At 40.7% G+C, this 26,640-nt stretch overlaps 1 protein-coding gene across 2 annotated transcripts in view; it reads right to left on the minus strand.

Annotated features, from left to right (window-relative positions):
• Nucleotides 1-803: 803 nt before the first annotated feature.
• The window catches only part of dync2li1 (dynein, cytoplasmic 2, light intermediate chain 1), a 37,419-nt gene continuing 11,582 nt past the window's right edge, over nt 804-26,640 (minus strand). Inside the window, exons 6-13 of one of the 2 annotated variants that reach the window (XM_048536134.2) lie at nt 20,421-20,607; nt 16,589-16,657; nt 16,395-16,472; nt 14,885-14,964; nt 14,502-14,572; nt 12,308-12,405; nt 10,289-10,381; nt 804-2,940 (exon numbers count right to left, since the gene is read on the minus strand). In XM_048536134.2, the coding sequence (XP_048392091.1) occupies nt 2,872-2,940; nt 10,289-10,381; nt 12,308-12,405; nt 14,502-14,572; nt 14,885-14,964; nt 16,395-16,472; nt 16,589-16,657; nt 20,421-20,607 (745 nt within the window). In that variant the 3' untranslated portion in view covers nt 804-2,871. Of the gene's footprint in view, nt 2,941-4,161; nt 7,222-10,288; nt 10,382-12,307; nt 12,406-14,501; nt 14,573-14,884; nt 14,965-16,394; nt 16,473-16,588; nt 16,658-20,420; nt 20,608-26,640 lie in introns of those variants that run through there. The other variant, XM_048536135.2, reaches the window with a different exon arrangement.

Raw genomic sequence — 26,640 nt, forward strand, 5'->3', positions numbered from 1 at the left:
ACTTCACCAGTTTCAAAATCTCCCCTTCCCCAACTGCATCCCTAAACCAGCCCAGTTCGTCCCCTCCCTCCACTGCACCACACAACCAGCCCAGCTCCTCCACTCCACCCACTGCATCCCAAAACCAGTCCAACCTGTCTCCGCCTCCCTAACCCGTTCTTCCTCTCACCCATCCCTTCCTCCCGCCCCAAGCCGCACCCCCGTCTACCTACTAACCTCATCCCACCTCCTTGACCTGTCCGTCTTCCCTGGACTGACCTATCCCCTCCCTACCTCCCCACCTATACGCTCTCCACCTATCTTCTTTTCTCTCCATCTTCGGTCCGCTTCCCCCTCTCCCTATTTATTCCAGAACCCTCACCCCATCCCCCTCTCTGATGAAGGGTCTAGGCCCGAAACGTCAGCTTTTGTGCTCCTGAGATGCTGCTGGGTCTGCTGTGTTCATCCAGCCTCACATTTCATGATCAGCAGCTATTCTCACTTGATGTTCTAGCTCTTTTGCTATCATCTGCCAAAAAATAATTGGTTCCACTGTTCACCATAGTTTACAAGTCTAAACATGGGACCTTTACCTGGGCTTGGGATAACTTAAAGGACAGGGACGCTCATCTTGACATCTCCGATGACACCACTACTGCTAATATGCTACTTCTGCATCTGTCACTGGTGTATCAAAAGACGTTTAATCACAAAAATGAGCTAGTCTGAACCAGTGAGAGATAGCAAGAACTGCAATGCTGGAGTCAGAGATAACAGTGTGGAGCTGAAGGAACACAGCAGGCCAGCCCAACCGGAAACATCAACTTTCCTGCTTCTCTGATGCTGCCTAGCATGGTGTTCCTCCAGTTCCACAGTGTTATCTATAATCTGAACAGTTATCTTTTTTGCTTTTCTCTAACTTCCTTCCTTTGCCCTAGTGCCATTTTAAAGACAATTACAAACAATAGAATAATTCTCATATAGCCCTACCTTTCAGTTAGACTAGCTTGCATTCTCTTGTTTTGACACAATACCTGTCTGTCACTGATCAGTGCGTGATCAAATGATCCATGTTCTCTGATTATTTTTTCCACTATTTCTTTTGGTCATGCAACATTTTCAATGTAGAAGGTAAGCAGGGGATCTGCTTTTATGCTCTGGTGCTCGAAAATTGATGAGTGTTCTCCCTCTCAACTTTTGCTTAACTCCTGAATTTGCACCTATCCCTCAACAGAGTCCTGACCTGAAACGTCAGCTTTCCTGCTCCTCTGATGCTGCCTGGCCTGTGTTGTTCCTCCAGCTCCAGACTGTTATCTCTAATTCCAGCATCGGCAGTTCTTACTATCGCTGAATTCATGTCATACTGTGTTGCAGAGTATTACAGCCTCTTACCCTTCATGCCTCATTCATAGATTTGGGCTGCATTTTACAAGTTAAATGTACTTGACTGGGAAATGTGGATTGAGTCTATTTACACTTGAAGGGGGTGAAAGGCCTCACTGAACACAGCAACAGCCAAAATTCACACCAGGTTTCCAGCTGTTTTATTTTTGAAGCACACATTAATGTAAACCTTGTGTACGCTTCCAATTCTGGATTTCAGTTCAGATTTTTATCACGATACCTATTGCATGATTAAGAGGAACATTTACACAATAAAACATGTTCCTACTGTTCTGTTAAGTAGCACAATTTTGTGTATAAAGTATTTCACATTCTTAATTTTTTTTCTTTATTCATTTATGGGATGAGGGTGTTGCTATCTAGGCCAGCATTTATTGCCCATCCCTAATTGCCCAGAGGACAGTTAAGAGTCACCCACATTGCTGTGGGTCTGGAGTCACATGCAGGCCAGACCAGGTAAGGATGGCAGTTTCCTTCCCTAAAGGACGTTAGTGAACCAGATGGGTTGTTCTGATAATCGACAATGGATTCACAGTCATCATTAGATTCTGAATTCCAGACATTTTATTGAATTCAAGATTCTTCATCTACCATGGTGGGATTCAAACCTGGGTCCCCAGAACATTATCTGGGTCTCTGGATTAACATCCAGCGATAATATCAGGAGGCCAGTGCCTCCCCTTGTAATTAGAGTATTGCAGACTTTAAAAAAAAACATTTACAGGATGAGGGAATCACCAGTTAAGCAAGCATTAACTCTCCATCCCTAATTGCCCAGAAATTAAGAGTCAACCCAAATGTCTGCAGTCACACATAAGCCAGATCAGGGGAGGGATGGCAGTTTGTTTCCCTGAAAGGATATTAGTGGACAAGATAGATTTTTCTGACAATAAACAGTGGATTCATGGTCATGATTTGGTCCCCAGTCCCCAGAACACTACCTGGGTCTCTAGACTAATAGTCTAGTGATAATACCTCTAAGGCCATGATCTCCCCTGAACAGCAGAACTTGAAGCCACAAAATTATGGTGAATTATAGGGATGTCTTGCTTCAATTGATTGATTTTCAATTATGTTCACTTCATTTCAAAATTTTACAGGCACCAACACTTTGAAACATGCCAAAGTGTTACATAATATTTCAGTGTTTCCTGATGTGATTGTACATATAAAAGTCTCATCACTTTGAATTATTGATTTTGAAAATAGGCAGAGAAACAAATGTCTCCATTTTTAATAAACACTAAAAAAATTAAACATGTCACACTGAATATGGATTATTGAACATGAAAGTATACAGGGTCACCAAAAAATGAAGTAGAACTGAAATATGTTAACATATATAAAGTAGTAGAGGAAGATAGCATGTTCAAACGCTTCTGTAAATGTTTAAATATTGTCAAAAAACTTTTCACTAAAAATATATAGATTACACACTTATAGAACTTAAATGCAAAGAAGTGCTCCATGCAAATACTTGAAGTGAAATTATCTTCGTATATCAAATTGCATCACTTTCCATGATTTGGAAGCATTTCTTTTATATTGCTCAAGCTCCTGGAAAAGTAAAATTTGAGGAACCATGTTTGTTGGCTCTGGAACAACTAGTACTTCGAAAGTTGAACAGTTTAGTAATAGAATTAAACAAGACAATTGATAACTATAAATTCACAGGTTAATGTGTACGACTTTTTCTAAACTTAGTTCAATCAGAGAGAAGTAGATGGCTAAATAATATACACGGAGTCAGAGATCTACAGCACAGTAGAAGTACCTTCGGCCCATGGTACCCTCCCAGTCAAAAACAACCAGCTATTTCAATCCCATTTTCCAGCTCTTGGCCCATAGCCTATTATGCCTTGGCATTGCAAGTGCACATCTTGATGGCACTTGACACTCCAGCAATGACTGGTACAGAATAAAAGCTCTCTGGTGTCTCCTCAGGCTCAGGAAATAAGGTTTGCCAACTGAATCATCCAGTGAAGCTAACTCCAAGAAAATATATTGAATATTAAATTAGTATGAGCAACATTTATAAATAACTAGGTGAAAATCTACTCCTCGTTCTCATCCTTTGAAATCACATTTTTAAGGGTACTTAGTAACTCAAAAAGCCTGATTGGAAAGAAATAATGTTTTTGCTGAACATCAAAATAGAACCATTACTCATGGCTGACCTATGCTATTCCCAGCCTGGGAGAAGTTCTACAGACCAACCCTGAGCATGCTTTATCATTTCTTCCTTTTCTTTTTAAAAGGTTCCAGAAATGTTATTATACACAACTGAATTTTTTTTTTGTCCCCATCATCAAATCACTTGTGATATTTCTTCTCCTTCTATTAACCCCATTGGGTATACTTTATTTTCTTATATTCGAAAGTGCTCTTCCATTCACTTAAGGCTTTTTCCCATCGCCAAATCATCATGACTTTTTTTTTAATTCCCTGCCGGTAACTGCCACCAGTAAATCACTCATGTAGCCGAATGGATATTTATATGCAAAGCCTGTAAAGGGCTGTAAACCATCAACAGGTGAGGTAGGGAGAGCAGGATGAGATAAATCAAAATGGAATCAGAAGGGGAATACAGCACTCCACACCCTGTGCTGCCCACCTCTCTCAAGGCATCAAGAATATTCATGGACGCCACACATTCACTCTCCAAGTATAAATTAGATTAGATTAGATTCCCTACAGTGTGGAAACAGGCCCTTCGGTCCAACAAGTCCACACCACCCCTTGAAGCATCCCACCCAGACCCATCCCCCTATCACCCCCACACCCCTGAACACTATGGGCAATTTAGCATGGCCAATCCAGCTAGCATGCACATCTTTGGACTGTGGGAGGAAACCGGAGCACCCGGAGGAAACCCACACAGACACGGGGAGAATGTGCAAACTCCACACAGTCGCCCGAGGTTGGAATTGAACCTGGGTCCCTGGCGCTGTGAGGCTGCAGTGCAAACCAAAGAGCCACCGTGCCGCCGTATACCGGAGCATGAACGTAGCCGCAGAAGAGGGGCAGGCAGTAGAAACAACCCCATCCATTGATTCTGCTTTATTTTTGGTATCCAGAAGTGCTCTTAAACAACTGCACAGTTCCTTGACCGTCCCCATTACTGAATCGCTGTGACATTATTTTGTTTTTAAATACTAACCGCTACAAGTAAATCAATCATGTAGCTATTCCTTTATTCATTAATGAGAGGAGGGTGATGCTGGCTTGGCAGCATTTAATGCCCACCCCAAACTGCCTAGAGGGCAGTTCAGATTCAACCACATCATTGTGGATCTGGAGTCACATGTAGGCAAGACCAGGTAAGAATGGCAGTTTCCTTCCCTAAAGGACATTAGTAAACCAGATGGGTTTTTCTAACAATCGACAATGGATTGATGGGCATCGTTAGATCCTTAATCCCAGATATTTCATGAATTCAAATTCCACCACCTGCCGAGGTGGGATTTGAACGGGGTCTCCAGAATATTATCTGGGTCTCTGGATTGACAGTCTGACGATAATACTGCTAGGCCATTGCCTCCCCTATTTGCATAATTACATGCAAAGTCCCGCTGACAGCAATGCAAACTATCAAAAATGAAGGGGATGTAGGGAAAGGGGAAAAGAGCTCATCAAAATGAAGTTGGATAGGGAGATAAAGCACTGTGGTGTTACCTGTTTTTAAAGTCATCGATAATAGTGGTGGACACCACGTGCTCCCTCTTTTAGGGCACACGGACACAGTCGTAGCCGAAGAGGGCAGTTAGCTTTTATGCATAACTGAGTGACTTCTCCACCACCAAGTTGGGACTGTGTTTTATTTCCAAACGCCCTGTTCACTGATATCATTACACACCTCTGAAGCAAGTGGGACCTGAATTCAGGCCTTCTAGTCTATTAACAGGGACACTACCACTGTGCCATGAAAGCCCCTTGGGTATGCTTTATAAAAGTCTCAGGTGATGTGTTCCAGCCAGGCAGGCCTTTACCTGTTACAAAGGGAACTCATACCCAACAAGCTCAACAAGAAGAGGCCTTGTAGGGATTTTACAGGTACTAGTAGGCTCTCTGAACTGGATGCCTAGCATGATCCCAGTCTAGGTTGGCAACTGAAGTGGCTGTGACATAGGAACAGGTAGTGCATGAAATCCTAAAGCAAATGTAACTAGATTAAGAGACAGACTGTAAGTCCTGTTTTCTTTGTGTTTACTGTAGTAGCCAGGCACTGAACCTGTTCACAAGTGACCAAAGTACTTTAACAAAATAACATAAGTTTATTACATGATATTGAACATCACTGGCTATGTTACACTATAGAACAACTATTCAAAACATTCCTAACACAAGTACCAGAAATATTCAACCTTTTATACCCACAATAATTTTATAGATACTCAAACATCAATAGAATGGCAGACCTGACTTTACACTAAAGATCATTGTTCAGCTGACACTGCTTTAAATCAGTTTAATTTAAGCAAATTTCTGCATTAATTCAATGCTCTATTTTCAGTTTACATTCCTGAGACCCCTAAACTAGCTGCTAAGTCAGCTCATATTTGACCAGATATGGTTCTTTAAACTCATATCTTCAACAATTGTAGGATGCCTTTCCTCACAGCCTTTTGCTTCCAGAGTTTTCTTCTGGGCAACTCAGTAATTCCCCCCACTTCCTACCCCACTCAGTCCTAACTGCATCAGAAGCTAATAACACATTACTGCTGTTAAGGATCTCTTCTCTGACTGAATCTACACAATGCCTGCCTTCTTCTGGACTATTATGACTTTTTGTGTGACTCGGTTTGTGTCTTAGGCACCCTGGTACACATACAGAACAAATATAAAATGAAATTAAAAATCACATTTTGCCTTCATAATGCTTAAAATTCAAGTTAAACGTTGTTTTTCTACTTCAGTCCCCTAGATCTCAAACAATAAGAATGTATTCTAAACCTGCATCATATAATTTCAAAATGACTACAGTAGCCTAGTTAAATACACTTGAAATCTCAAAAGTATGGGAATAAGCAAGAAATAAGCAATAATATGTCAAGAGTTATGGGACAAAGACAGGAAGATGGAGTTGAGAATCTTTGTTGAACAGTAGACTAGAGTCAATGGACTTAATGCCTACTTCTACATCTTATCATCTTGTCGTACTTTTAGAAAGAAGGATCTTACTATAAGCAAATTTGGATCCTGGATTAAAGCTGAAATACTTGTTTAAGTGATGTATCTTAAATCTAGCCAGAAATAAATGTTGATATGAAGTTTTCAAGTCTCATGTACATGTTCCTACTTTCTATCAAAACTGAAGATTACATTCTTATCTCAGTATTCTAGAAAATAGCACTGACAGATATAGATCTATCAAAGCTATGAATCTTGTTTTACAATCTGGTTGTATGTTGCATTTTTCTTGTAAATTAATGTACACTGTTAAACACACAATTCATTTAATGGATTACAAAGAGATAATGCAATGGGTTACAAAAGGACACAAGGAAGTCCCTTTGGTTTCTTGTACAGCAGTGTTATACCTAATCAAAGCCAAGTCAATTTACTTATCTTAGTGAAATCTGACACAGCTCTGACAGACACATGCACCATAGCAGACAATATTAGAGAGCAACAGTGGTAAATCAAGTAAACAGTTTTGGAAAAAAAGACTCTCTCTTCAAAGTATGCAAGTTGGGATTGCATTCCTGAAAATTGAGAGTTCGATTTCATGTATGGTTCTGTAGGGCGTTCCTTAGCAGACAAAAAAAATTAAATCTGTACCTTTGAAGTTGAAATGCAGCACTTGAAATGACTAACTTCCAAAGTGAAATGAAGTAACTGTTCAAATAAAACAAAATGCCTCTATAAAAAGATGTATTTAATATTTTACTCAAAGAACCATCCGTAGTGTGCCACAATCAAGAGAGCTGGTGGGTGGGGGTGCTGCTGCTGCCTGGGCTTTTGCCCATTCCTGCTGTGGACTGCTGATAGGGCTCCTACTTGTTCGTGGCCACATCATAGCCGCTGCCTGGTGGTATCTTTTTAGGGGCTGGCTGCTGTGTCTGGTATCTGGTCAGGACTCTGTTCAGTGGGGCTGCTCCTCGTAGTTGGCTATGGACCCTTCATCCCCTTTTCCCGCAGAGCAGGGGGATGGGTCTGCATAGGCTCACTGGCATTTCTGTCCAGTCCCTCCTTTTAATTGTGTCCTGGGCTGTGGGCGTCTGTGGCAGATCATGGCTCCCAGTCAGTATAGCAGCTTTGGGTGAAGGCTAGTGGCTTCCCTGGTGTGGGTAAAGTTCGGTGGCTGCCGAGCTTCTGTTCTACTGACAGGGATCCTGCTTTGGAAAACTGCCAAGCTCAGTCAAATCCAGTGCCCATGGCCATGGGAGGAGGGATGTTGTCCAGCATAGTCTTGGCTGGCATGCCATAGAGTCACAGAATCCCTATAGTGTGGAAGCAGGCCATTCCGCTTTTGGAGTCCATACCAACCCTCCAAAGAGCATCCCACCCAGACCCACCCCTCTACCCTGTCCTTGTGACTTTGCATTTCCCTGGTTAATCCACTTAGCCTACACAACCCTGGACACTTTGAGCAATTTAGCATGGCCAATCCACTGAACTTGCACATCTTTGGACTGTGGGAGGAAACCAGAGCAAACCCACGCAGACATGAGAATGTGCAAACTCCACACAGACAGTCATCCGAGGGTGGAATCCTGGTGCTGTGAGGCAGCAGTGCTAATCACTGAGCCACCATGCCACCCCACAGACCAGGAAAAGGAGGATGTGGCTGCCAAGTTCAGGTGGGGCAGATGTGTCATAATTGGACAGATCCTGGAGATGGCAGCAGCCTGTGCAGTTTCCCAGGATGCCTTTGGGTGTTGACTAATGTGTGACGAGGGGGGACAAGTGGCAGCTCTGGTGGGTAGCTAGTCAATCAGATGTTCCTGTTGTAGATCTTGGACAGCATTCTTGAGAGAGGTCTAGGAGTGGGAGGTTGGGAGCAGACTCAAATCTGCAAGAAGGAAGTCATGCCAAAGTGGCACTAATTGGGTCAAGTAAAGTACTACAGAAGACTAATCTCATGCTGCTCAATGGGATTTCTGGCACTATTAACTTTACTAATATTAAAATGACACAAACACTAATTGGGGCAACTTTTAACGCAAACATACTGTGTACAGCCAAAATGTATTCAATTTAAACATGCATTAGATAGTCATTGAAATATTCAAAAAGAAGCATGACATTTCAGATAAACTGCAGTACTCAAAAATAATTACAGACGATAAACTCGAAGGGGGTGATTAAACTTTTGTTCAAGGCTACTATCACATGAAATAGTTTATCCAATTTGAGTTCATAGTACAACTGGGATCATTAAATCTTTATCATTCCAGCAAAATTATACAGCTATTTACCTTTGGACAGAGTACTGATTGACTTTAAGGAAGGTAACTAGAGAACAATGTACCACATGAACTGCTGCAGAAAAATCCCAAGTGACCTCTTTAATTAACAGACAAGCTTTTGAAGAAAAGAGTCAAAATCAACTCTTGATATGTGACTCTCATTAATTAATTTACTTGTCATGAGAACCTACATAGTACAAGCACTAAAGTATGAATTATCCTTTCAACTTTCACCCAGGTGTTTTGCAACAATGCTTGATAAATTTAAATTATGTTGGTCAAATATTTGGATGTTAAACTTTTGGATGTTAAATAAATTGACCACAGTGCACAAGTTAATTTATTAGGTACACCTAAAGATGAACAATGGATTGCATTCAAGCTACATGGCATGATACAAATCAGGACATACCACTAAAAGATGGTCAGCACAAATCGATACAAATAAAGTAATGAGATGCACAAAAAAGTCAAAACTAATGGCAAATGCTTTTTGTCAAATAAGTATATAAAGGGAAAACACACAATTAAAAGTAACTGTGGTCTATGAAACACAGACTCCAGTAAAACAATAGTAAAAAAAATTAAGGAATTAGCAGTCCCTCTAAATGAATAGTTTGGCTTTCGGAGCAAACGTCTTACTTGGATTTCCTCTTGTAAATTACTTTCTCTCTCATGACAGTGAAAAGGAAGCCTTTTCTTTAAAAAAAAAGCTAGACTGTCGTCTATCAAAGTATCCTATTACACCAGAAAATAAATTAAGAACCATCCAGAATGCCATGTAGTGTGTGCAGGCTTCTATCAGAAAGAAGCAGATGTTTTGGAGAATAAATGCCTTTAATAGTGGCAATGCAGTTTAGCAGTATTCAATACAGTCTGGGCATAATAGTGATTTAATGACAGTACGATAAAAGCTGCAGAAACACAAGGCTACGGAAGAGGAGTTAAGAAATGAGTGAATTGTGTTACCAGTTTAAGTACCTCACAAAGTGACATTAATGAAAGAAATAGCATTGAGTGAAATTTTCTGAAAAGAAGTCAATTAGAGCTCTACAATTAAACAAAGAATTTTAAGGTGGAGACGGGTGCTCCTTCATTGAAGTTTGAATGTCTGCATGGATGGTGAGAGTATTCGGGTTGAATCTTTATTTTTGATACTTGAGCTATTACTGCTTTAAACAGGTACTAACGTATGAAAATAAGAACTGGGAGCACAGGAAGACCATTCATCTCTTGAGCCTGCGTCACCACTCAATAAGATCACGGCTGATCTGCATACTCCACATTCCTGCCTATCCCCAGTAACCTCTCTCCCCTTTGCTTACCAAAACACCCTGGAGTTCTTTTGTTTAAAGTACATGGCAATCTCTTGTGAACATGTTCAGTGACTGACTACCAACTAGCAAAAGTGAAACTTATGGTTTGTTAAGCAAGGTTTAACTTTGTGATCTGACTTTTCCAGTGTTCCAGTCAACTGAAATCATGAAAATTACCTGATCCTTTTGTGTCCTCATTGCGTCCACTTCAGGTTCAGCATACTGTGAGTTCTTAGCGGGATCTTCCACATATTTCAGTTCACTGGTATTCTACACATACAAAACAATTTGCTAAAAAGTTAAAACTAAATAGCCATAATGGAAATACAAGATTTAGGTTTCAAAATTTCTACATTAAATCAATTTTTGCCATTTGTGAAATACTCAACATTTGCACTATAAGTACCAACACTAGCACTCTATTTTTAAGTGCCCTGCACAGCAAGTTGGCACTAAGACTGAGACGCTGTTTGAAAAAAAAAATTGAAATGACTACAGATGTGGCCAATGAATAAGTATCAAAGAGCCTTTTAATGATATGGACAAAGGTAGCACCTTAGAAGGATTTAGGAGCAGAAACCTCAATGTCTACTCTAAATCCAACTTCATAATACAGGGGGACCCAGAATGTGAACATCCAACTTACAAACATGATCCCAATAAGTAGTGCAGTTTTAAAAGCCTGACAAGTAATCATCTCTTGTACTGACTAATGGCTGCTGTATTTTGTCAGAATACAATACAGGACTTGTGCGCAAATCAAGACTCCAAATTAGAACCCATTCACAACCTGGGGACTGCCTGCATAACGATCAGAGTGTCTTTAGCAAGTGCACTTTGGAATAGCGAAGGAGTAGATATTTTATATGGATATCCTTCAGAAAAATTATCACTTTCTGCTCTCGTGACATCAAAGAGGAAGCACAATCTTTCAAAATCTACACTTATGTAGCACTCATGATATTAGATGTCTCTAATCTAGGTACCCTCTAATGACATTTTGGGTTTACCGACAGCAAATAGACTGTAGAAATTCAGGAAGGCAGCTCACCTTCTTGAGGGCAGCTGGGATCAGCATATCAATGAAAAGAAGAAAATAAAGCATACTACGAACTACATTTGAAGTGTTGTGATTGTTGTGACACAGGTAAATGCAACAATTCTTAGCGAAATGGGAAGTAGGTAGAACATTGGCTTGAGCGCCTTACAGTTTTAGTGTATTGTAAGAATTTGAATACCCATCTAAGTGGATGAAATAAATGGACAGGATCTCGTGTGAACATCAATCCCATCCAAAGGATACTTCGAATTGTCATAAAGCTACTTAAATGACTTTCAGTAAAATGACTGCACCTATTTGAAGTATTTTTCCCTCACTAGAAGTGGAGAGAAGGGCTGATAATTGGACAGGTTGGCCCTGGAGAAATAGTCACAACCTTCAGACCACCTCAGCAATTCACCAATTTGGGATCCTCCTTTTTCTCAAAGTCCTTAAAGTGGTCAATAAGTGGTTAAAGAGGCCATAAGGAGTTCAACCTATCACCAGTTCAATTTTTTGCCTTCTCAGCAAGTGAGATAAAAGGCTGGTTTCTTGGCTGGGAAATCGGGGTGATTTGCCTGTCAGGTTGGGCTGTTGATGAAGGTTGCCAATTATCCCAAGCTGGGACTAATGAGAGCATGGACAGGTGGGGCAAAGAGAGGGCCATGGAAAACCATTCGGGTTCTTGGCTTCAAGCTTTGCCCCCAGCTGTCCACTCCAAGAGTCCCAAACTATCAACTTTCCATCAGACCCTCTGAAACCTTGGCCTTCAGAGGTGATTTGTAGGACCCTGAAGCTGCAAACCCGACTGGCTGGCAAATTTCTGGCAAGGCAGGACATCTGCCAAGTTTTTGCTTCATTAGTCAAATACAGTGAGATGCCAGCGAACAGGTCTACACCATACTTAGGCATTACAGAATTAGATTTCAGCCCTTGTCAGAGACAAGTATTTTCTCGTCAGATAAGCACAATCAAGTACACAGTAATTCCTCCTCTACTTTGCTCTAGAATTACAGTTCTGACTCCACTGCAGCTTACAATAATATCTCCAGTTACAAAAGAAATTTTGTACTTAGCAACAACATGACTAACAAAGCAGTTTAACGAAATCTGCAGGCTGGAAAATAATGTTTTGGACCATCAGTTTACAGGGTTACCTCAGATGGAAACAGTCTCTCATAAACTTTCTTCCATAGATCAATAGGATTTCGTGCATTTATCTTCCCCAAGTCAATTTCAGAAGCTGGTGGAGGCCCTGTCCATTATTTAAAAAAAAACATATGATAGGAAGCTCATATGATTCTACTATAGTATTTGACTGCAGATTTAATATCATAATTCTTGCTCATCAAATTATATTAAATCTACCCCCGACACGCCTGCATTTTTGGATTTTTAAGTCAGGGTATAATGTTGAATGCACAAATTATTCCAAGTAAAATGCCAAGTGGCATGTGAAACATCTGAAAGAACACAACAGGTATTGTTTAGGTTGATAGTGAACTCCATAGACCAGGAAGGCCCTACATTTGATGTTTCATTCTCTACTGATTTTTCCTGGGATGCAAGAATCAGCAACAATACAAACTTTATTTCAAGTCAATGAACTTTAATCAGATTTCATAACAGAAAACTCACTGAACGCAAACTCTGACTGTTCCTCTCTAAACAGAACCTACCAGATCTGCTGAGTACTTGATAAATACTAAGACTTAATTTTGGTCAATTAAAGCATTCGCAGAAATGCTTCATGCTAAGTGCAAACAAAACTACAAAGAAATTGACCCTTAAAGTACCCACTCTCTTCAACTACTATACCAACTTATCTCTCCAAGAGATCGAATATGTCACTGTCTCCTCGTTCCATGCCATTTTTAAAAACTCTGTACTGGTTTGGCTTCCACTCTAACCGGACTGATACATCCTACAACAGCTTTACGCATGATACCTTCGGCTTCTTTTGATTACTTTGTCCCTGGTGACTCTCAGCTAAGTTGTTATGGTGCATAGTTAATAATAGAATAATAGCACACACAGTCCGCTTTATTCAGATTTCCACTGATTTTTACGACATGCTTTGCATCTTCTAACACCTAAACAGGAAATTCCTGCTTGGGAGTGCACCTTAAGCAACCAATATACTTTGCCTTCACTTGTTCCTAGCCAATGGCATATAGTTTACACCTAAATGGCTAGTGGATCCCTGAACTGCCACAGATGTAGAGTGCCTTTGATGAACTTTTGTCCTACACATTCCTAAAAAGTCTTGACTTTTTAAAAATTCTCATCCTTGAAATCAAATTTCTGTAATGACCTCACCATTCAAAACTCCTATTCGCTGGGCTGTTCCAAATTTGACCTCTTGCACATCTCCAGTCTTTGCTCCCTTATTCCCTATCATGCCTTCAGCTGGCTTACCCCAAAGCTCTGTAATTCTCCCAAATATTTTTTCCCACTCTCCTCCTTTCAGACGATCATTAAATCCTCTTTGAACAACATTTTGGTCTTCCTGTTCTAAGATCTCAATGTTATTTAGTATAGTGTCATGGGCATGTGATGAAATACTACGTGGGATGTTTCACGACATTGGACATACTATATAAGTGCGAGTTGTTGTTCTTCTGTAAATGCTTCATTAATAGAGTTTTCTAGACTTCTTGGTAACATTGGTCTGTTTTTTGAATATTTAAAACAAGCATAAATGTATGGAATAAATAGAAACAGTTCCTAAAATAAAAGTGAGTGATATTGTGCGATAAATAGAATAAAAACACACACTACTGAAATAAGCAATAACAACAAAAAAAAACTGAATTCCATTTTAGGAGTTGAACATGGAGCTTTCTTTGCATCTATTCAAATAAAGGCAAAAATTTAATGCTGCAATAAAAGAAATGTGGCAGCAAAACTTTGAAATAGTAATAAATATTTTCTGGGGTTTTAAAAACGCTATGGTGCAAAATATCATTTTCAGTCAAAAATATAACTGGCTGGTAGATTATTAACACAGGAAGCTTTTGGGCTGTTTGTTCAATTTTCTGATTTGTACAAGTACTGTCATTATTACAGCAGAGTTTGTCCTTAATGACAAGGGCTCAGTGACCTTGCCTGTTAATAAAAATGTTTTTTTTCCCCCTAGAAAACTATTTGCTTCCAAATCACACTATTGAGGCCAGACAAGAAAAGCTGTGAAGTGAATCCCCAGGGACAACTTTCTATTTCTGATCTCCTTCCTTGCAGAAATAGAGCTATGGGAGATAGAAACTGAATCCCAATCACATTATTATAACTATTTTGACCGCTCACTAGCATAACTTACTGTGTGCTAAAATAGTTCAGTTGCTTACTTACCAATCAGACTCAGTGAATCCAGACCAGCTGGAACAAACAGTGGCTTATTGTGCTCAACAGATACTGTTTTGCTGCAAAACAAAAAAAAACGATCTCGAAGAATGGCATGGTTAATTTTAAAAAGTGCTTCGGCTTTGTAAAGTCATGGAAAGGAAGCAAAGAAAAGCCGTTGACCAGGCAGAGGGCTTCCTTCCTATTTCATTCAAGTGTGCTTTTTCGGGTTGAAAGACCAAAATCAGCAAAAGGAAATCCATGAAGGTGACAAGAATAACAGCTCATATGTAAGAGTCCATTTCTTAAGAATGGTACCATATTTCCATGATTAATTTAAGTAGTCATCACACAAACACAGACACAGGAAGCCAAATATACATATTGCTCACCTTCTGTCAGTGCCAAACGCCAAATGATTTAGGATTGTCCGCAATTTAGATATTGTGTTTTCCACTTTATTGCTGAAAAACTGAATTTATGATACTTTTTAGGATTCAACATGAACATTCTTCCTCTAATTTCCAACTAATTCACATATTGAAATACTTCAAGGCATAAGAAAGATTAGTGAGTTTTGAAAAGATTTGTAGCTCAGGTTGAGGTTCTGGATGTGAGTTTGCTCGCTGAGCTGGAAGGTTAGTTTTCAGACGTTTCGTCACCATTCTAGGTAACATCATCAGTGAGCCTCCGACGAAGCGCTGGTGTTATGTCCCGCTTTCTATTTATCTGTTTAGGTTTCCTTTGGTTGGTGATGCCATTTTCTGTTCTTTTTCTCAGAGGATGGTAGATTGGCTCCAAATCAATGTGTTTGTTGATGGAGTTCCGGTTGGAATGCCATGCTTCTAGGAATTCTCGTACATGTCTCTGTTTGGCTTGTCCTAGGATGGATGTGTTGTCCCAATCAAAGTGGTGTCCTTCCTCATACACATGAGGAAGGACACCACTTTGATTGGGACAACACATCCATCCTAGGACAAGCCAAACAGAGACATGTACGAGAATTCCTAGAAGCATGGCATTCCAACCGGAACTCCATCAACAAACACATTGATTTAGAGCCAATCTAACATCCTCTGAGAAAAAGAACAGAAAATGGCATCACCAACCCAAGGAAACCTAAACAGATAAACAGAAAGCGGGACATAACACCAGCGCTTCATCGGAGGCTCACTGACGATGTTACCTAGAATGGTGACGAAACGTCTGAAAACTAACCTTCCAGCTCAGCGAGCAAACTCACATCCATAAGAAAGATTAAACATAACAAAGTGAAAATAATATTTTGCGTGTTGAGTATATTTATGTTTATTTTCCTCTAGAGACATTATATCCAAATAATATTAAGTCCAAAATGACGGAATGAAGGTCAAGAATATTTCAAAAAATAGGTTTACCAATGCTTCTCAATCCAATTCCTACTGACTGTGAACTCAAAGCACTACACTACCAAGTGTTTTTCCTTGGCAAAACTAGCAATCTGCCCCAGATATCCCAAACAAATGACAGGTGTGAGAAATGGAAAGGCAGCTTTCTTCCAAGCTGATTTGCACTGTTGGAGCATTGCAGACCAAATTTTGTTTTTCATCTAGCCCATTCCATAACATTATCCAAAATATAAATCTTCTAAAATTGAGATTATTAGTATAAATGACAATAATCTCTAATTTGAGGAACAGATGACTAGCTGCTGGATTGGGACAACATGGAATTAGCATGTAAATTGAGGGTGATAAATTACTTTCATAACTGTAAGAATTGTTTATAAATGGCACACTGTCCCTGTGATCCTCTTGCTCTCTGACAATGCACCTATCATAATCATAAACAAATGGGGGCCAAAATAGCATGTCAAGGGAGAAATCAATTCCAAATACCATTATTTAAGTAATCCAAACATACCAACAATGAAGCTCCATAATAATGAGCCACAAAGCGCAGTGTTTTGCAGATTACTTTCCTCTTTTCAGATTCAAAATCCTGTAGAAAGGACCCAATGGTTAACAAATCAATTCAGCTACCAATATTGTTCACAAAAGTAATTAACTAGTGAAAGTGCATCAATTAAAACTGATACTGTGTGATTTGCACTGTACCTGAAATATATCATATTTGCTCCCAATTATAACAAGAGGAATGGGAAATGGATCAATTAGTTCCCAATCCTGTGGGAATTTGAAAAGAAATGAAAAAATGTAGTTTAATGCATATATACATTTTGTTAGATGTGAACAACATAGCTAGAAAAATCCAAGTAATTCAAAATATTTTGACAAAATTAAATTGAAACACACCGAAGATTGACTTCAAACAGTTTCTAGAAAAATCATTTAACAGGTCTAACAAAGGGGTGTTGTAGAAACACCAAAGAAAGACCAAATTTCCCAAAACACATAAATCTTTACAAATAAATTGCAGTTTATTTCACCCAGAAATGATTAAAACAAGAGATTACCGCAAGTGTTATCTGAAACCAAGGTATCTGAGACAAGGGAGTAAATGCACCAAATGCTGAACAATCAAATTTTAAAAGATCTTTTGACATTCCCTCTTAAAACAGAACACCTGAGTAGAGAGGTTTTTGAAGCCAACAGTACCCTCTATGAATTGTTTCATAGAAATGTAGCAAGTTGAAACAAATAAGCAATACTAATGTTTGATTGTATGTGAGTTTGTGTTTGTTTAACATTACTGTCAGTCACAAGAAGGTTAATGACAATTTGATTGTTAACTTTAAGAAATTAGATGAATCAATGAAAACTCAACACTCATGTTGTAAAGTATGAACGATGTGGAGGTGCCAGTGTTGGACTGGGCTAGTCAACATCAGACCTACACGACACCAGGTCATTGTCCAACATTTGAAAACATAAGCTTTCGGAGTTTTAGCCCTTCTTCACATGTTAGTGAGAAAGGTAGTATCAGACACAGAATTTATAAGCAAAAGATCAAAGGGTCACATCACTAATGAGGACGTACTAAACAAACCTAAGATGCTGTTAAAACTTTTGACTGATTAAAGATTTAACTGACTAATATGTAAATGTAAATCCCTGAATTCCTCTGAACTCACTGTCCTGACAGAACTAAAAGCTTTCTCAATGTAAAGAAGAGATGACAGGTTTGACGCCTTGTTTAGAATCTATTTGTGTTTTGCTTTGGATTCAGACTGGTTTTATTTCTAAAGTAGGAATATATAAAATGTCACATTGACTGACTGCCAATAAATTGCGCGCTTTTTGAATAAAATAAAATGTATCTGCAAATACAAATTAACCCCATAGATTCACGTGTGCGCGCGTAAGGGGGAGTGAGCGTCTGTGTGTGTGTGTCTGTGTGTTGAGGTCACCTGCACTGTGACATGAAGCCAAGATACTGGTTGAAGCCACATCATAGGTACCAAACTTGGCTACAAGAACAAAGTTGCTGGAAAAGCTCAGCAGGTCTGGCAGTATCTGTGAAGGAGAAAACAGAGTTAATGTTTCAGGTCTGGTGACCCTTCCTCACAACCAATGGTGGCTGGGAAAATGTCAGTTCATATGCAGAAAATAGCGAGGTGGGTGGGGTAGGGAGTAAACAATAGGATAGAGCCGAAAGAGAGAGAAAGACAGTTGGACCAACAAAGGAGTTACTAACAATTATGCTGGGAGGGTGAGTAGTTGTTAATGGGGGTTGCTAGTGACTAATAACTGGAGGGGTGTAGTTGCAGGCTATGTGGTATCAAGGCATGGTGTGTGGGTGGAGGGCTGGGACATGGGAGTGTTTAGGCCCTAAAATTATTGAACACAATATTGAGTCCAGAGGGCTGTAGGGTGCCCAAGTGGAAAACGAGGTGCTGTTCCTCCAGCTTGCGTTGGGCTTCACTGGAACACTGTTGCAAACCAGAGACAGAGTTGTTGGCCAGGGAGCAGGGTGGTGCATTGAAGTGGCAGGCAACAGGTAGCTCACGGTCTTTTTTGCAAGCAGAACGTAGATGTTCTGCGAAGCAGGTGCCAAGTCTACGCTTCGTTTCTCCAGTGCAGAGGAGACCACACTGTGTGCAGTGAATGCAGTAGACTAGGTTCTTGGAAGTGCAGGTAAAGTGTTGCTTCACCTGGAAGGTATGCTCAGAATCAATTTGCTCTGAGAATAATTTATGGAGGAGGTAAATGCGCAGGGGTTGCACCTTTGCTGGTTAGAGGGGAAGGTGCCGTAGGGCTGTGGGATGGTGTTGGGGGTGAAGGAATTGTGGACCAGGGTGTCCTGGAGGAAACGATCCCTGTGGAAGGAGGACAAGGAAGGGGAGGGGAATACATGTCTGGTGGTGGCATCTTGCTGGAGGTGGTGGAAATGGCATCTGATGATCTTTTGGATGTGGATGTTGGTGGGATGGTAGGTGACGATATCACTGTTGCGGGAGGGAAGAGAAGGAGTGAGGGCAGAAGTGCAGGAGATGGGTCGGACCCGATTGAGGGCCCTGTGGACAACATTTCGGAGGCTCCCCTGTCAAAGTTGGCCTCATCTGAACAAATAGCCAAACCTGGGTAGCAGACTCTGCTTGGCAACTCTGTGTTGTTGTGTATCCCAAAGTCCACATTGGAGGACATTTACCCAAAGATCTGAGGCCGAATATCCTTGAGCGCTTGAAGTGTTCCTTACTGTGAAGGAACATCCCTGTTTGGCAATAGTTGCATGGCATTCATTCATCCACTGTCGTATTGTCTGCATAGTTGTGCCAGTATATCATGCCTTGGGGTATCCTTGCCTGCAACATACAAGATAGGCAACTTTGCCCGAGTCACACGAGTATCTGCCATGCATGTTCCCACATGCGATGGTAGTGGCCATGTCGAAGATCTGACATGTCTTCAAAATTTTGCCATGACAGGGTTCTATGGTATTGTGGTCAATGTTGACCTGAAGGCTGGGTAGTTTCCTGTGAGCAATGGTCTGTTCAAGGATTGGTGGTTGTTTGAAGGAAAGAAATGGAGGTGTGGGGATGATCTTGGCGAGGTGTTCATTGTCCCTGATAATGCGTTCAAGGCTGCAAAGAACACGGTATAGTTTATCCACCCCCGGGAAGTACTGGATAATGAGAAATACCCTATCAGACGTATCCTGCATCCTGAGGAAGTCATTACAGTTTTTCACTGTGGCACATCAGAACTGGTGATCGAAGAGTTGTGCATTATATCCTGTTCCTGTGAGGGCATACCTCAACACCTTCAGGTATCTGTCTCGTTCCTCCTCATCCGAACAGGTCCTGTGTATACATGAGGCTTGTCTATAAATACAAGCAGCAAGCTTTGATTGTCACCTCGTCTAAAAGCTTGGTCAGTTCTGGAAATAACTGAGATTACATCGTGGTTGTCCTTGCAAAAGGTTTTCATATTCAGTGCTAATTCAAAAGCAAAACACCACTGATGCTAGAAATTCAAAATAACAACAAAAGAGAACTGGAAAAAACTCAGATCAGGAGGTATCCAACAGATCTAAATAAGTTTTTAAAAACTTCTGTCTGCCCTAACGTTTGTGTACATAAACCTATTTGTTATTATTTTTCTTGTGATATTACAATTGGAAACTGCCTCTGCAAGTACACTCTTGCATTTCCTAACTTCTCAATTTGTACTAAGTGGAAACCTTACTTTTCTGTCCAACAAATTATCAAAAGGTTTGTTATTTAACTATAAATTACATAAAATTGTATTCCAAAAGAAGAACAGATGATTTCTATAAAACAAGAACTGCTTTACATCTGTGTGGTCCGCTCCAAGTATCCTCTACTCTAATCAATGCTTAATCTGAAAACTACATCTGATTTTGACTGGACATGGACTGGACAAATAAGCTCAGTTATAGATACAATTCTTTAAGTAAGTTTTGAGTCCTGGATTACTGATGCTACTACGCAGGGTGAAAAGAATAATTCTCCAAATTTAGACTCACCGGGTGATTCCTCTGCAATGTTTTCCAGGTCCTTTGCTTGAAGTCATTTACATTTATAGAATCTTTCTTGCCCAGTTCATTTATTGTTGTGTTAATATGGATTTTTGTCACATCCAGCAATTTCTCCATGCTTAGCCATAGGTCATTGGGCTTGGAAAGGTCCAGAACCAAAATAATAGAAAGGGTCCTAGTTCAATTGGAACATTGCAAATTCTTTCAATGTATTTAAAAATTGGTAACAAGTAGAACCCTTCCTAAGCGTTCACATCTTATTACATTCATCTAAGCTGATTACATAAATTCCAAGTGACAAAGTCTGTATACTCTGCTATATTAGCCAACAAATTGTATAATTATGGTACCTGACCAACATAACAGATTTTCGTCCTTGTGAGGAAGACCAATAAATTCAAACTTCCGTATATTAAATGAAGTAATTAATGCCACAATTTTTAATGAATGAAACAAAACAAAATACAGCACAAGTAAACAAGTACTACTAACTGAACTATTTTGTGAACCCTTGTTATCTAAACCAGAAATCTTAGATCAGTTCCCATTCCATGTTTAATTCCACCTAAGAGGTTTCCCTATACTTTTCAGGATCTTGAAGACTCTTTTAATTCTTCTGAAACGAATCCAAGGTGTGCTGCAGTCCTTAGGAGTTCATTTTAATTCTCCTCAGTTTCCCAGCCTGGTAGTTAATGTTCTAAAGTTCTCCCACCCTTGAGGAATCGCTGCTAATCTCTTCCAATATGACTTATGGATTTATGACTATTTGGAAAAGCATAGCGTGATTAAAGGGAGTCAGCATGGCTTTGTGAGGGGCAGATCATGCCTCACAAATCTTAGTGCGTTCTTTGAGGAGGTCACAAGTTGACAAGGGTCGAGCAGTGGATGTAGTGTACATGGACTTCAGCAAGTCATTTGATAAGGTTCCCCACGGCTGGCTCATTCATAAAGTCAGGAGGTATGGGATACAGGGTGATTTGGCTGTCTGGATTCAGAATTGGTTGGCTGATAGGAGGCAGAGAGTGGTTGTAGATGGTAAGTATTCTGCCTGGAGATCAGTGCTGAGTGGTGTCCCGCAGGGCTCTGTTCTTGGGCCTCTGATCTTTGTAGTTTTTATAAATGACTTGGATAAGGAGATTGAGGGGTGGGTCAATATATTTGCTGATGACACAAAGGTTGGAGGTGCCATTGATAGTATCGAGGGCTATTGCAGGCTTCAGCAAGACAGTGACAGTATGCAGAGCTGGGCTGAGAAATGGCAGATGGAGTTCAACCTGGATAAATGCGAAGTGATGCATTTTGGAAGGTTGAACTTAAATGCTGAATATAGGATTAAAGGCAGGATTCTCGGCAGTGTGGAGGAACAGCGGGATCTTGGTGTTCAAGTGCATAGCTCCCTCAGAGTTGCCACCCAAGTGGATAAGGTTGTTAAGAAAGCATATGGTGTTTTGGCTTTCATTAACAGGGGGATCGAGTTTAAGAGCCGCGAGGTTATGCTGCAGCTCTACAAAACCCTGGTGAGACCAAACTTGGAATATTGTGTCCAGTTCTGGTCGCCCTATTATAGGAAAGATGTGGAGGCTTTGGAGAGGGTGCAAAGGAGGTTTACCAGGCTGCTGCCCGGACTGGAGGGCTTGTCTTACGAGGAGAGGTTGACTGAGCTCAGACTTTTCTCTCTGGAGAGGAAGAAGAAAGGTGAACTGATCGAGGTGTACAAGGTAATGAAAGTCATGGATAGAGTTGATAGCCAGAGACTTTTCCCCAGGGCAGGACTGACTGCCACGAGGGGTCATAGTTTTAAGGTGTTTGGAGGAAGGTATCAAGGAGATGTCAGAGGGAGGTTCTTCACCCAAAGAGTTGTGAGCGCATGGAATACTTTGCCAGTGGTAGTCGTGGAAGCGGAATCATTAGTGACATTTAAGCGACTGCTGGACATGCACATGGACAGCAATGAATTGAGGGGAATGTTGGTTAGGTTATTTTATTTTTGGATTAGGATTATTCCACGGCACAACATCGTGGGCCAAAGGGCCTGTACTGTGCTGTACTTTTCTACGTTCTATGTTCTATAATACTGTTGCAAGGTCATAAGTCACCGTACCAGGTAACAGTCCAACAGGTTTATTTCAAATCAAAGCTCTCAGAGTGCCACTCCTTCATCAGGTGAGCTTCACTTAATGAAAGAGCAGTGCTATGAAAGCTTGTGATTTCAAATAATCCTGTTGAACCATAACCGGATGTTGTGTGATTTCTGACCTTGTCCATCCCAGTCCAACACCGGCACCTCCACATCAATATTATTCCAAGGCTGATCTGGCTGTTTTAATTTCTCATGCACTTTACTTTTCATTCTGAGTTTGGGCCCCATTGGCAACATCTCTTTACTGACTCTAGATCAAAAACACCTCCAGTAAGAGGGTGGCACAGTGGCTCAGTGATTAGCACTGCTGCCTCACAGTGCCAGGGACCTGGGTTCAATTACACCCTCAGGCAACCATCTGTGTGGAGTTTGCACATTCTCCCTGTGATTGCATGGGTTTCCTCCGGGTGCTACAGTTTCCTCCCACAGTCCAAAGATGTGGGGGTTAGGTGGATTGGCCATTCTAAATTGCCTGTAGTGTTCATGGATGTGCAGATTAGGTGGGTGCTCGGAGGGTCGGAGTGAACTTGTCGGGCGGAAGGGCCTGTTTCCACACTGTAGGGATTCCACGAAATTTCACACAGGCTCTAAGTTAATTGTTTTGGCTGCTGACAGATAGCAAACTAACACCAATATCAGCTTTTCCACTGCCTTCCAAGAAGACACTGCTAATTTCTAGGACAAAACATACAGAAAAACTCCGCATAATAGGGCAGTTCCTGCAAACTAGCCCATGGCATGGAAAGTCCCAGATTGAGATTTAAACTAATCATCTTTTGCCTTCAAAACAATACTTAGATTCTAGGACCCACATGAATAATTTATATTTCTGTTTGAAATAATGGGCCTTTTGCTAGAATTACAGGTTGTATTAAGAAACTGTTGACAAGTTGATTTTACCTTTTTTAATTTGGGAATCTATGCAAATAATTCAAACCTCCCCCTTTCTATTCTAACGTCAAAGCATTTTTCAAAATGTCTTAATATATCTAGGTTCCTCCAGATAGATCCCCAAAGTAATCATTATAATCCGAGGTGTGAATACCTCTTACCATCACTCTCGCAACACAATCAAACTTTCCCTTTGAACTGCAATTATCCCAGCTTTGCTTGAATTCTCTTTAGGATTGTTTACCAGTTTCTCCATCAGACGTTTTCCATTTTATTAATATTCTTAACAGTCTATAATGTGGATAGAATGCATTTCTTGTGAAAGGAAAAGCTTGTATAACAAAATTTTATTCAGTTTATGGTTTAAACTAAAATTGTAAACATTGTGGATGGAAAAGTACATAGGAGCAACAGAGCAGCAAGACAAAGGCCATACAATTCCTTCATGCAAACAACTTCAACATTGCTTTCCATATTTTCAATGAGATATTAAGCAGTTGTCAGGTATTTCCCTATGATACAAATTAAAAAGCAAAGCAGAAAATAGCTTGGTCATACAGAACTTAAGTATTACTGAAAAGAAAAGGACATGCCAGCTGAAGTTTATCACACTGCAAATACTAGGACAGAATTGAGAATACCAAATCTCAAAGGGAAAAATAATTTACACTACATAGAGATATACAGCACAGAAACAGACCCTTCAGTCCAACTCATCCATGCCAACCAGATATTCTAAATTAATCTAGTCCAATTTGTTGACATTTAGCCCATATCCCTCCAAACTCCTTGTATTCATATAACCCATCCAGATGCCTTTTAAGCATTGTAATTGTACTAGCCTCCACGACTTTTGCTTGCAGTTCATTCAATACATGCACCACCTTTCGTAAGAAAACATTGCCCATTAAGTCTCTTTTAAATCTTTCCCCTCTCACCTTAAACCTATGCCTTCTAGTTTTATACTCCCCAACCCTGGAGAAAATGCCTTGCCTATTCACCCTATCCATGTCCCTCATGATATTATAAACTTCTATAAGGTCACCCTTCAGCCTCCGACACTCCAGGGAAATTGCCCCAGTCTATTCAGCCTATCCCTACAGCTCAAAACCTAACAACATCCTTGTAACGTAAAAGCCGAAAGAACTGCAGATGCTGTAAATCATGAACAAAAACAAAGTTGCTGGAAAAGCTCAGCAGGTCTGGCAGCATCTGTGAAGGAAAAAACAGCGTTAATGTTTTGGATCTGGTGACCCTTCCTCAGAACTAGACCCAAAACATGAACTGATTTTTGGCCACTTCAACACACCACCTTGCTCCCTGGCCAACATCTCTGTCTCTGTCTTGCTGCAGTGTTCCAGCGAAGCCCAACGCAAGCTGGAGGAACAACACCTCATTTTCCGCTTGGGGACCCTACAGCCCTCCAGACTCAATATTGAGTTCAATAATTTTACAGCCTAAACTCTCCCATGTCCCAGCCTCCTACCCCACACACCAGGCCTTGTTACCACATAGCCTGCCAATACACACCCCCTGTTGTTAGTCACTAACAATCCCCATTAACAACTATTCACCCTCCCAGACTGATCGTGAGCAACTCCTTTGTCTATCCAACTGTCTCTCTCCCTCTTTGAGCTCTATCCTATTGTATATCCCTTCTCCACCCACTTCCCTATTTTCTGCATATAAACTGACGTTTTCCCAGACACCATTAGTTCTTCGGAAGGGTCACTGGAGCCGAAACAGTAACTCTGTTTTCTCCTTCACAGATGCTGCCAGATCTGCTGAGCTTTTCCAGCAATTGTTTTTGTTAACATTCTTGTAAATCTTTTCTGAACTCTTTCAAGCTTTACAACATCGTTCCTAAAGCAGGATGACCAGTGGCAATAGCGGCCTAACCAATGTCCTGTAGAGAACAGAGAACAGTACAACACAGTACAGGCCCTTCAGCCCACGGCATTGTGCCAACCGATCATCCTATGAAGATCAAATTACTCTGCATACCTTACACTGTACTATCATTCATGTGCCCATCCAAGAGTTGCTTAAATGTCTCAAATTCATCAGACTCTACTACTACAGCCAGCAGCGCATTCCACGCGCCCATCACTCTGTGTAAAGAACCTACCTCTGACATCTCCCCTGTACCTTCCTCCAATCACCTTAAAATTAATTAAAATTACCTTAAAGTCATAGTCATTTCTGCCCAGGGAAAAAGTCTCTGGCTATCCACTCTATCTATGCATCTCATTATCTTGTACACCTCTATCAAGTCCCCTTCTATCCTTCTTTGCTCCAATGAAAAAGCCCTAGCTCCCTCAATCTTTCCTAATAAAATCTGCTCTCCAGTCCAGGCAGCATCCTGGTAAATCTCCTCTGCATCCTCTCGGAAGCTTTCACATCCTTTCTATAACGAGGCGACCAGAACTAAACACAATACTCCAAGTGTGGTCTAACCAGGGTTTACAGAGCTGCAGCCTTTCTTCGAGGCTCTTAAATTCAATTTCCTTGCCAATGAAAGCCAACACACCACACGCCTTCTTTACAGCCTATCAACATCGGTAGCATCTTTGAGGGATCTATGGAAGTGGACCGCAAGATCTGTCTATCCTCTACACTGCCAAGAATCCTGCCATTAAACCTGTATTCTGCATTCAAATTCGACCTTCCAAAATGAATCACTTCACGCTTTTCCGAGTTGAATTCCATCCGCCACTTCTTTGTCCAGCTCTGCATCCTGTCAATGTACTACTGCAACCAACAACAGCCCTCCACGCTATCCACAACTCCACCAACCTTCGTATCATCAACTTCGAGCTGCAACATGACTTCTCAACTCCTATTCTCAATGCACAGACCAATAAAGGCAAGCAATCAAATGCCTTCTTCATTATCTCTATCTAACTGTGACTCCACCTTCAAGGAACTATGAACGTTTACTCCAAGATCTCTTTGTTCAGCAACACTCCCCAGGACCTTACCATTTAGTGTACAGGTCTTGCCCTGATTTGCCTTTACAAAATGCATTACATTTATCTCAATTAAACTCCATCTGCCACTCCTTGGACCATTGGCCCATCTGATCAACATCTTGTTGTACTCTAAGGTAACCTTCTTCGCTGTCCACTACATCTCCAATTTTGACGTCATCTACAAACCTATTAGGCCTGACTCCTT

The sequence above is a fragment of the Stegostoma tigrinum genome, chromosome 9, assembly GCF_030684315.1.
Source record: "Stegostoma tigrinum isolate sSteTig4 chromosome 9, sSteTig4.hap1, whole genome shotgun sequence".
NCBI lineage: Eukaryota > Metazoa > Chordata > Chondrichthyes > Orectolobiformes > Stegostomatidae > Stegostoma > Stegostoma tigrinum.